We start from the raw sequence: 11,826 nt of genomic DNA, 5'->3' as shown, positions 1-11,826 counted from the left end.
TCATGGTGTTTCCCACAGGAGTAGTGATCAATGGTAGTGATGAATTCATCGTGGAAGTGGGATTCAGCAGCTCTTCATTGAAACCGCCTTTCTCGTTCTTGCCTGTAACCGTTGCATAATGCATTCATAGCCTACATGTTTCACAGTTTGTTTGTTGCACGTTCCACACAGTCCATCTTCATGTTTGCCCATCTTTGCTTAGTCCCATGCCAGTCCACACTCCACACTGTCCCAGTCTCAGCCTAGTCATAACAACCGGGTGAACTTTTCTCACTCCTTAAATAACAGTTTATTTAACACTATTTTGTGTAGGCTATCTAAGTAGTGGCGTCCTTTCTTTTCATTTCCCCACTCTTTCTGCCACACTGTTATAATTCTGTTGATAATGGTTCTACACGGGCTTGAAATTAACTTTTTTGATCACTAGCTAATATGGCTACTAGATTTTAAAGTTACCAGCCAATCAGAATTTCCACTTGCCAAACATATTTTTCTTGAAATAAACCAGATGATGAGTGCAGTGCCACTGGGTTATTTTAAGTATAGCCTACATATTAGCAAAAATAAAAGATATACCATAATAAATCTATAAATTACACTATACATTGCATTGATTTCAAATTGTACTCTCACATCTGTCTTCAGGGCCTTTTTAGCTGCCATATCAGATACCTCATTCCCTTGCACTCCCACGACTCCCGAATCAACTTGGCCCCTGGATGATTAGACTTGTGTGGGGGGAAACAGTTTACAAGTTATAGCAACATACAAAAAAATATTTACCAGATAAATATAATATCTGGTATTACATGATTGAGATTTTCTTCATATCTATCACATGACATTATATAACTGTCTTTTTATGTTAACCTCCCAGTCCCTTTACAGTTCTCCCGCTCTTGTCTTTAGTTAAGGGGGCAGAGAGAAAGTTTTGCCCCCCAGAAAACTGCTCTGGAATCAGTTTCCCTCCCATTAGGGATGGGGTTATTAACCCTCCTCTACTATTAGAGTAAACCATGGTCACTGGTCAGTAGGCTACTTGAAATCTATCAGCTCATTCCTTGCTATCTACTAATATGACACAGGAGGGGAGTGTTGTGCTGTTAGGTGAGATGGTTTACTGTCGATGGGTTGTAGCCATCATCATCCATGGTTGGAGCCTTTTCATTTTGATTGTAGCAGCAATCAATGGAGAACTTTAATGTTGCGTTCAATTGCACCTTGTAAAGTCCTCTTTCTCAGATCAGGAAGTTGTAAACAATGAACTCTGTAGCAATTTGTTTATTGGGGACCTTTGGCCCTTTTTAATTAACATCACGATGTGACGTGGTTATTGCCTATTTTCATTCTTGTTTTATGTATTGTTTTCTACTGTCTATGTGCTATGGACCGTTTGCGTGTCCTTAATAAAGTTTGATATATATATACTGTATATATATATATGGGCTCGCTAGCTCGCCCGCTACTGCTGCGTGGCCTCGCCTGCTCTATTTGCATGCACACACTTGCTCAGAGGCCGTTGCCTCTCCCTTTTATAAAAGAAAAACATCACAATTGCTCGAGTAACTGATGATGTCACAATGCCTATGACATCATCAGTGCCTATGTCATAAGATGATTTTGGTCAAAAATTATGTCACTGATGACATCACTGATGATGATTTATGACATCACTGATGATGTCACAATGCCTATAACATCATCAGTGATGATGTGTATGTATATTGTATATAACTGACACTCCCTCAAGACACACCCCTTAAGTTTCTACTGTGCACACCAGTTGAAAGGGTTGTATTTTCGACAGCACTTGAAAGCAGCACCCCCCCCCCCCCCCTAACTGGAGGTGATTAGGGGACGCTGCCCAGTGCCCAGAGAGAGAGTCGCCTCTCCCTACGCCTCTCCCTACTCCCTACGCCGGCGGACCCTTGCGTCCCAACCATAGGTCCCAACCCGCTCCGCAGCAGCCAGCCAGCACCATTCAAAAGTCCCGAGAGCAGTGTGTTGGATGAGAGACTCGTCCAGCCGCACTGTCGGTGAAAGTTTGAACTCAAGTCAGCGGGGAAGGGCTTCAGGAGCCGCTCCAGACCGCCCGGGAGAAGAGAAGCCCCTGGGATCCTACATTCACCGTAGAGTGGATTACAACGAGGGGAAACGAACAACTCTTCAAGAGATAAAGAGGCACGTAGTAGCGTTACATCATCTTTTTCACTATTTCGGTGCTTGAATTTCAGACGTTTATTGTTAGACTCTTGTGCATCAACGTTAGTTTGTAATGGTCGTGCTAACTTTAAAAAGTCACACTTCACAATGCCTTTACAAACTCATTCATTCCTCCTCACTTTGTGCAGGATATTTATTTGTTGGGGTCCCAGAAATGAAACTGTTGGTGACTATAGTATAATTGGGAGGTCCCGGGGTAACGTTAGCTCTTTTGTTGCTGCTCTCGTCCTTATTAATGCAAATCAAAGCTCGATTAGCATTGTTAATCAAGAGAGCGTGGTCGTTAATTGCCAACATCTGCGAGCGGAACCATGCCTTGACCAGAGAAAGTCAGACCAGTGAGTGCAAACCCCAACAGGAGTCAGATAAGTCTTTGAAATATACTCAATCCTCAGGTTGGCTACATCATTGGTACATACACAGCCTTAACATGCCAACGTTACTTGGGAATTTACAGTGCATGGATAGCCACAGCAATTTGGAAGAGCACTGCATCCTGTTGCAAATAGTTGTAGCCTATCATTCTCTGTGGGAATGGATGAAGCAGGGATGTAGTGATAAACAGTTATTTTCATTAAAAAGCCTTAAAACTTACATGTTTGGTAGTACATTCTCTGTAGGCTACTATATCTTACTATACTGTGATTTATACTCCAAGCGATCATCCGTTTATGGGCTAAAGAGGGAGTAAACTGGCCTGGGTGTAGTAGGTTGGTTTGCCCTCCACAACACCCCTGGTTTTATAAAGTCTTTATGTAACTGACTGGAATAAATTAGGCTACTGCTCAGCATCGACTGTATGAATAAAACCCTTGTTGCTCACCTCTCTGAGGAACATCCCCCAGGTCCGCCTTGTCAAAAACTCAACCTGCTTTCTTTCTGCTGGGGTCCCCTTTGGGATCCAGCCAGGCACTCAGAAGATGAAACGAGGGGAGGTGTCCCTGGAAAAAACAACTATGATAATCCTATTGTAAATTCTAGAAGGATACTGTACCGAAAACTTGAGTGTAGGAGGTTATGGTAAAGAGTAAAGTATGAATGACACTGCAGTAAAGTACACTGTTGAGTACCACAGATGCACTAGAAGTCCCTAATAGTAGGCCAATATAATAATAGATTTTTTTTTACTTAGGTTGCATTTTTCCGACCTACACCCGAGCTACAAGCTGAAATCAATGTCGTGATATTAGGTGGAAAGTAGGGTTGTGCGATGTCACCTAAATAACCATTGCGATGGTTCCACAGTGAAACATCGCAATGGACGATGGCATCGTCGTTGATGGGGGGTGGGGTTAATTAATGATTTATGAATAGATTTGTGTGGGCTCAGTTTTGAACCTAACATTAGGTAACGTTAAGGAGAGATAGAAACACAGCAGCAGGCAGCCTACACAGTATGTAACGGGGAGAGTTCCTGGAAACAGGCGAGTTGAATTCACAGTTGAAGACTTGTAACATTACTCACATTGGGTTGAAAACCCTTTCTTAACATTTTCACAACACAACCGACTTCTGCTTATCTTCTCTTCCTCTCCGCTTTACCACTTCTCTGAACTGGGGATAAGGTACGCTTTGCCGCTTGTTTAATGCCGCCCGTGCGTCCCCCGTGTGTCGCGGTTGAGTGGTTAGCCTTTTTTATTATTAAATCTGCCAAATTTTAATTCGAACAGATAATCACGATGGTCCGATGTAGAAGGGTCAGAGGTCGATGGGGGTCGCCCCATTGACGATGGTCGATGCCATCGTCCATGGTGCCAACCCTAGGGGAAAGTCTGGAATCCGCATGGTGTGCCATGAAATAAATAATCTCCAACATGATTCAAGGCCTGCAGAGACTGCTGATTGTATTCAGTCAAAACATCAGCTCGTCCTTGCCTCTGACCCTGATTTGTTGCCATGCTACAGTTTGGTCCAATGAACATTTCCATACGTTCTAGAACCGTGACACGACTGAAATATTGCAGCGTTATGGATTCAAAACATGCATTTTGCATAATGAGATGTGAATGACTCGGCGTCATGAAGTTTTAAGTGTTTCTCATCGTCGCTCCCTGGCTTCCTTTTGATGCCGGTGTTCTTTCTATGCTTGGTTGGTTCCACTTTGAATCCATCAGTTAAGCAGTTTCTAATTCCATTTGTGAGGTTGAAGTCCCAACAGGATCAGATAGGCCTAAGTTCATTTTATTTTTTTGAAGAATTGTGCCTCTCCCTTTCTCTGTGGCTTTCAACAAAATGTGTACTGCCTCTCAAAGGCTCATTCGGGGGAACCAGATGGGAACTTTATTCCCTGCGCTGATCAAACAAACAGTGATGTAAGCTGACTGTGGAAGGTAGTGTGGTAAGGCTTCAGAGCTGCGAACTAAGAGACTCTTGGCTGCAGTACCGACCGTTTAGCTCAGACTTTGGAAAAAGGGCAACGTGTGGGCCCGTTGGTGAAATAGCCACCCTTGTTAGGCCACACTCCTCTATGTGAACCGGCACAGTAGACTTGGACTCTGTTGGCCCGCTCTCCGCTCTCTCTGCCCAACCAAAAGCCCCTCCGCCCCGACACCAGCGTTGGGTGAGATGCTGCCGCCGAATGTGGAGTGTTGTCCAGGACCAAAGTCCCACAGCCAATGAGCCAATGCCATGGTGATGAATAGTGTTTGCACTTGTCTGCCCTCACAGCTTAGTGTAGCGAGGCGTGCGTCTTGTGTTGGCCTTGCACCAACAGAGATAGACGGGCGGGAGGGGGGGGGGGGGGGGGGCACACACATGTGCAGCTTGGGACAATGCCCCACCTAAAGCCATCAGCCATCAGTAGCCTCTCTTATATGAGCCTTTTCTGAAGCAAGGCCACATCAAAAATGACTTGAACTGAAATGTTATTGCCCTTAACAATCCTACGCCCCATCAGCCTCACAGCAAAACGGAAACCTTTATATCTATGAATACGTTTTGTTTCAATTTTGAGTCCCGGTTGAAAGGGAGCATTTGTGAGCAATGTTTGTTTGTGTTTCAAGTTTTGTACCGGCCACAGCTGTGCTGTTTTACGTGCGATCGGGCTGAAACTTCAGGGGGTGTAAAGAGCACCCCTACGGGTGACCTGACAGAGCCGGATTTTTTAATTAGGTGATTGCCCTAATTACCTAATGATGTGATGTCATCACTCATCAGTGATGTCATTGTTTGTTTCCATTTTTGTCCCACTGATGATGTCATCAGTGATGTAATAAAGTCTGCTGTGACATCACTGATGTCGTCATAGGCATTGTGACATCATCAGTGATGTCATGAGATCAATTGTGATGTCATCAGTGATGCGAAGTTGTGACATCATCAGTGATGTCATAAGAGCAAGTGAACCCACACAGCCAGCGAGCTCTAGGGCACAGCTCGGCCACAGGGTGGGTGACGGTGAGCTGCAGGGCACCTAGGAATCGATGCCTATAGAGAGGTCCAGGAACGAGTCCGGAAATCATCGATGCTAACAGCTCTGGTTCTTCACAGTTTTCGCCTATGGGAGTTTTGAATGGGTTTTTGGCGCGATGCTTCTAATAATCTCTCTGGGCAACGCTGGCTTAATCAAACGCGAACCAGTGTTTAGTAACATCATCTTCACACATGAAGACCACTTTTATGAGTTTTGAAGCTTTTATGTGCTGTTAACACATTGACTGCCAGCCGTTTTTTTTTTTGCTGTAGGTAGCTTCTGCCAAGCCGTTTTTTGAGGATTCTGGCTCATTTTACAAGAGCCGAGGATTCTTTTCTGCTTGGAGTTTGTGAACACAAAGTTCACAAAAGTACTAATAGAATGTGTGCTTTCTCTGTCTAAAAGAGTTAGTTTGTAGAGTTAGTAGTTATGTAGATATTAGCCGTTGAGTACAGCATGGTTTTAGCGTCTGAGAGTGAAAGCTGAGATAATCGCAGTTTTGTGAAATTCAATCAACAGGCAGAACAGTCACTTTAACCATTTATTTTTGGCATCAGTGAGAGATCAGACATCCAAACAATATAGTTCCGAACGCCCTCTCCTTCAACTCCTCCCTCCGTGGGCGTGTCTAGTGGCTTTCAGCCTGCGTTTGTCACAAGCGAGTGCTCTGCTGCTGCTGCTGCTGCTGCGAGTTTGAGCAGCCTCCCTCCCTGGCAGCGAGTTTGAGCAGCCTCCCTCCCTGGCAGCGAGTGTGGGCTCACTCGTCTCTTGGGTTTGAGAGCCCCGATGAAGCCCTGTGCGACTCTAGGCTTTATGCTGCCCACCCAGTCCATTTCTGGAACCCCCCACCGCAGCAGCGCGAAAGCGTCCCCGCCTACAGTATGAGAATGAGGCTCGTTCGTTTCTGGCATTTCCTTGAGAATGGAGGAAGCAGCCGCGGGAGGCGGCTGCTTTTGGTTGACTTTCTCTCTGTCGGGAGAGCACCGTCGCCACCTAGCTGGTCGGTAAAATAGATTATACACATTCAATACTTCCAATATCTCCATAGGAGACGCGGGGGGCATTGATCCACGTAGCACCGTCAAAAATTTATTTTTTATTTTTTGACGACTCAACTCGTCGTTGGCAGTGAACGGTTGGATTCTGTTTGACGACTCAACTCGTTGTTGGCAGTGAACGTGTTAACACATTGAGTGCCAAGGACGTCTGTGCATGTCCTAAAAAAAAGTAACGAGGAGTGCCAAGGACGTCTGTGGACGTCCTAAAATCATAATTCATATTATTCCATAATTCTGCTGTTTAAGGTCGTACCTAGCCAGTGAGCATGAATCCCTTCAAGGGATCACACGGCGCCACCTTAAACATCGTCACGGAAGCTGCGCCACCCACCTCAGATCCTTTACTTTGTGCATGAGACAGCAGGGAAAGACGTGATCAAAGAGGAAACCGATGCATGCTTCAGACAGAGCCGTACAGATTGCTCTGTCTGCAGCGGAGAGTGGGCTCGGCTGCATCCGCGCTCACAACTGAGCTCTTATGCTTCTATCTCCACACGATTTCCTGCCAGAAAGCCAGCATCCGAAGCCGAACGGCCAAGCGCGCATCATTTCCTTGAGGCGCGCTGGGATCCGTCCGGGGCAAAAACGGAGTCGAGAAAACAAACTCTGTGCGTGTGGGAGGAGCCCGCAGCTCAGAGGTGGAGAGGGGGGGGGGGGGGGGGGCACGCAGGCTGCACAGAAACCACACCACGCCACCACATCAGAAAACACCAGCCAGAGTCAGTGAATGTGCTCGAAATTAGAGTGCAAAAGGTATTCATAAAAGTGACTATATCTTGGAAAGTAAAAAAAAACGACAGAAAACCCTTGAAAGTGCACTTTTTTCAGAGGCTGTCATTTCATAATGGAACTGTCTAGAAACAAAATTTCTTCTTTGGAAGAAGCAGGAGTGTTCAATGTTTCATTAAAGTCCAGCCCCGTCAATATAGCCATAATAGAAAAAATTCTATAGCTGTTTTCAACTGAATGGAAGTGAATCTGGCACAGGCTGCAGACAATTTTACTGAAGCGCTGTGGCACTCAATGTGTTAAAAGGGTGGCTAGCTAGCAAACGGCTAAATGAGACTACAATGTCGACGCGGATATTATACATCATCACGAGTGAACGTGGAAATTCTTTCTCTCGCGCCTTCGCGTGGACGCTTATGCGACACTGTGTGTAGTTCTGGATTAGTTTAGCACCAGAGCCGTATAATAGAAGAGTTCCGACATCTCCATTCACGCCAATGGACCAGTTTTTTTTCCAGGAAGTAGAAAGTGGAACTCTTAAGTAAAAAAAGCAGCACTGTCGAGTTGCATCAAAATAGACAGTGTTGTACTTTGAAAGGGTTTTTCATCCCTTGAAATGAATCAAATTGTACATTATCGGCTTTATTTTAGCATGCAAAAGTAGCGCGAGACCCATTCCTGGCTGTTCATTGGCTAATGATTCTTGCATTTTGGTCCTCCGCTGACGCCACTCTCTTACTAGAGGACACTACTTAGCACGAGCTTTTTACTTCTAGGGCTCGCATTTACGCTACAAAACTCATGAAAGTGGTCCTCATGTGTGAAGATTATCCCGCTGAACCTTGGTTCGCGTTTGATTAAACTTGCGTTGCCCACAGACCTTATTTGAAGCATCGCGCCGAAAACCCATTCAAAAATCCCATAGACAGAATAGAAACAGTGAAGAACCAGGAAGTTCGGGACTTCCGCATTCAGCCTACAAAAATACGTCATCCCTGGAGCTCTCTATTGCCTAATATAATAAAAGGGAGCAAGTGGGCAATGTTTGTTTGTTTCAATTTTGTGTCCCGGTTGTCCCGGTCGGAAGTGATGTCACTCAACTGGAAGTGATGTCATCAGTGATGTCATAAGGGAGGATACACACACAAGGAGGCATTGTGAGTGATGTCATAAAACTGATGATGTCATCAGTGATGTCATAAGGGGCACACACTCCTACCCCCATTGATGATGTCATCAGTGATGTCATAAGGGAGCACATACACAAGGAGGCATTGTGACATTACTGATGATGTCATCAGTGATGTCAAGACTGATGATGTCATTCGTCATGTCATAAGGGGCACACACAAACACACACCCGCGCGTGTGTAAACTTAAGGGCAATAACATTTTGTGAGCAGCACACACACACATGCGCCAATAGGGCAGGCGAGGCCACGCAGCAGCCGCGCTGCGGGCGTGCATTATGCAAGCTGCAGGGCTAGCCTAGGGATCGATAAAAGTCTAATATCCTCACAAAACGTAGTTTCCCCCTGTGCTGTTTGATTCAGGACATTTTTGAGTGGGGGACTCATTATTAGGTTTGACTGCTTCAGCTCGGTAACTCTCGTCTCCCTAAAGGGCCAGAGTAATAATGCTGTACATTTTGATAGGGCCCATTACTGCTCTGTGAAGTCCAGGACAGGACAGCTGCTTTCTTCATTCAGCTGTGTGACCAAGCCGCGGTGCAGTGTAGTGCAGACTAGGGTTGTGCGATGTCACCTAAATAACCATCGCGATGGTTCCACAGTGAAACATCACGATGGACGATGGCATCGTCGTTGACAGGGGGTAAGGTTAATTAATGATTTATGAAGTCCATGTGGTGCCTTTTGGCTGTGCCACTGCAATGTACGTTCACGTTTACAACAGGACAGCTGAGCTCTACATGTCATGAGAGACCAGTGGGCTTGGATAGGCTACTACTACAGCACAGAGCCAGGCAATTCAAACAGTAGGCTATCACTACCAGCAATATTGAAAGGCGCAAAACAATCAAACGTTAACGTTACAGATCGTGACCAACAACGTGTGTGTTTAATTTAACTAGCTGGCAGAAAAGGGGCAGAATTACTGGCGGCTAATGTTAGATTTGCGTGGGCTCAGTTTTGAACCTAACATTGGGTTACGTTAAGGAGAGATAGAAACACAGCAGCAGGCAGCCTGCATATCTAACGGAGAGAGTTCCTGGAAACAGGCGAGTTTTGATTTCACAGTTGAAGACTTGTAACATTACTCACATTGGGTTGAAAACAGGAAAGAACGTGAAGTTTTACTCCGCTTTACTACTTCTCTGAACTGGGGATAAGGTACACTTTGCCGCTTGTTTAATGCCGCCCGTGCGTCCCCCGTGTGTCGCGGTTGAGTGGAGTTAGCCTTTTTTATTATTAAATCTCCCAAATTTTTAATTAGAACAGATAATCACGATGATCCAATGTAGAAGGGTCAGAGGTCGATGGGGGTCGGCCCATCGACGATGGTCGACGCCATCGTCCATGGTGCCAACCCTAGTGCAGACGACACCAGACCTGCAGCTCCAGTACAGGCTGCGGTCCAAATGTTTCCACAGGGTTCTGCTGTGTGTATTTATTTAATACGTCATGCGCAGGTTACTTTAGAGCCATTGTTACTGAAGTACGGCAAGAACGTGAAACCTGGGGATCCAGAATAGAATATTTGGTGGCCAAAAAGTAACTTTTTGTGGCCATGATTACTGTTGTGTTGAACCCTGCTAATGTTGAATTTCACGCCTTTTTAAACCCAGACCACTCCGTGGACTCAACATCCTTTACAAAAACTGCGATAAGCAAGATTTTGTTGTTTGTCTAAAAATTCATCCTGTTTGCCCACATTCAGTGCAGGTCTCTTGTGCAAAATCTTTGCTGCACACAGAAGGTAACAAATGGAAAGAGCTAAATCCAAACTGTGTCCTAAAAGACAGAGAAAGAGAAAATAGGCAGTGTGTCCGTGTACTCGCCAACATCACATCTGTTGCTCCTCTCCTCCTGGTGGTATAAAGCAACTTACCAGCCATCACGTTTACTCATGCTAGGTTCATGTTATGAAGCCGGACCTGTACTGTAGATGAGCAGCACATGTACATCACATGTTTTCTGGGCTACTTTGCCGTCTTTTCCTGCGGGGCATCCTGGAAGGCGTTTTTTTAATGAATGTCTGAAGCCGACTGTAAAACACAGGTTATTGCTGGCACAGCCCCTCGGCTTGGACATGGAATGTCAGAGAGCCGTTAAGTTGTGAAGATGGTCCAGGCAGCCTTCATAACTCTTTCTCCTCAAGTGGCTGTAATACTGACATGAATCCTAAAACCAACAGCAGTACAGTGTTTTGATTAAGTGTCCCCTTATGACGTGTCCCTCTGCACTGTCCTAACTCGTTATGTGACCCATGGCCCTTTCTGAAGCACATGAAGTGTCCCTCTGCACTGTCCTAACTCGTTATGTGGCCCATATCCCTTTCTGAAGGACATGAAGTGTCCCTCTGCACTGTCCTAACTCGTTATGTGACACATGGCCTTTTCTGAAGGACATGAAGTGTCCCTCTGCACTGTCATAACAAGTTATGTGACCCATAGCCCTTTCTGAAGGACATGAAGTCTCCCTCTGCACTGTCCTAACTCGTTATGTGACCCATGGCCCTTTCTGAAGGACATGAAGTGTCCCTCTGCACTGTCCTAACTCGTTATGTGACCCATGGCCTTTTCTGAAGGACATGAAGTGTCCCTCTGCACTGTCCTAACTCGTTATGTGACCCATGGCCTTTTCTGAAGGACATGAAGTGTCCCTCTGCACTGTCCTAACTCGTTATGTGACCCATGGCCCTTTCTGAAGGACATGAAGTGTCCCTCTGCTTGAAGTGTCCCTCTGCACTGTCCTAACTCGTTATGTGACCCATGGCCCTTTCTGAAGGACATGAAGTGTCCCTCTGGCCTCTGCACTGTCCTAACTCGTTATGTGACCCATGGCCCTTTCTGAAGGACATGAAGTGTCCCTCTGCACTGTCCTAACTCGTTATGTGACCCATGGCCTTTTCTGAAGGACATGAAGTAACCCTCTGCACTGTCCTAACTCGTTATGTGACCCATGGCCTTTTCTGAAGGACATGAAGTGTCCCTCTGCATTGTCCTAACTCGTTCCAGATGGGGCTTCTCTTGCCTGTAAGAGAGGACAGTGACCTGGTATGAGAAGCATCTATGTTTCACCAAAAATACGAGGCATCACTTTATTTACTTGTATTTCACAATGTGAAACTGTCTATGGATGGCATAATGTTGGCATTCTAGTTGTCATTCTAGCTCCCCATCACAGGGCTGAGCAATATATCAACATTATAACTATGAGACTA

General features: G+C 45.6%; 1 protein-coding gene across 3 annotated transcripts in view; it reads left to right on the top strand.

The window, feature by feature from the left end:
- Positions 1–1,967: 1,967 nt before the first annotated feature.
- myo1b (myosin IB) overlaps positions 1,968–11,826 on the top strand; it is a 109,496-nt gene continuing 99,637 nt past the window's right edge. For all 3 annotated transcript variants that reach the window (XM_083638765.1, XM_083638764.1, XM_083638763.1), the window contains exon 1: positions 1,968–2,181. In XM_083638765.1, coding sequence (XP_083494891.1) covers positions 2,009–2,181 — 173 coding nt within the window. In that variant the 5' untranslated portion in view covers positions 1,968–2,008. The remainder of the gene's footprint in view (positions 2,182–11,826) is intronic.

This window comes from Poromitra crassiceps, assembly GCF_964638095.1.
Source record: "Poromitra crassiceps genome assembly, chromosome: 6".
NCBI classification, from domain to species: domain Eukaryota; kingdom Metazoa; phylum Chordata; class Actinopteri; order Beryciformes; family Melamphaidae; genus Poromitra; species Poromitra crassiceps.
Note: the sequence above shows the minus strand (reverse complement) of the source record. Positions and strands in the feature narration are given on the sequence as shown.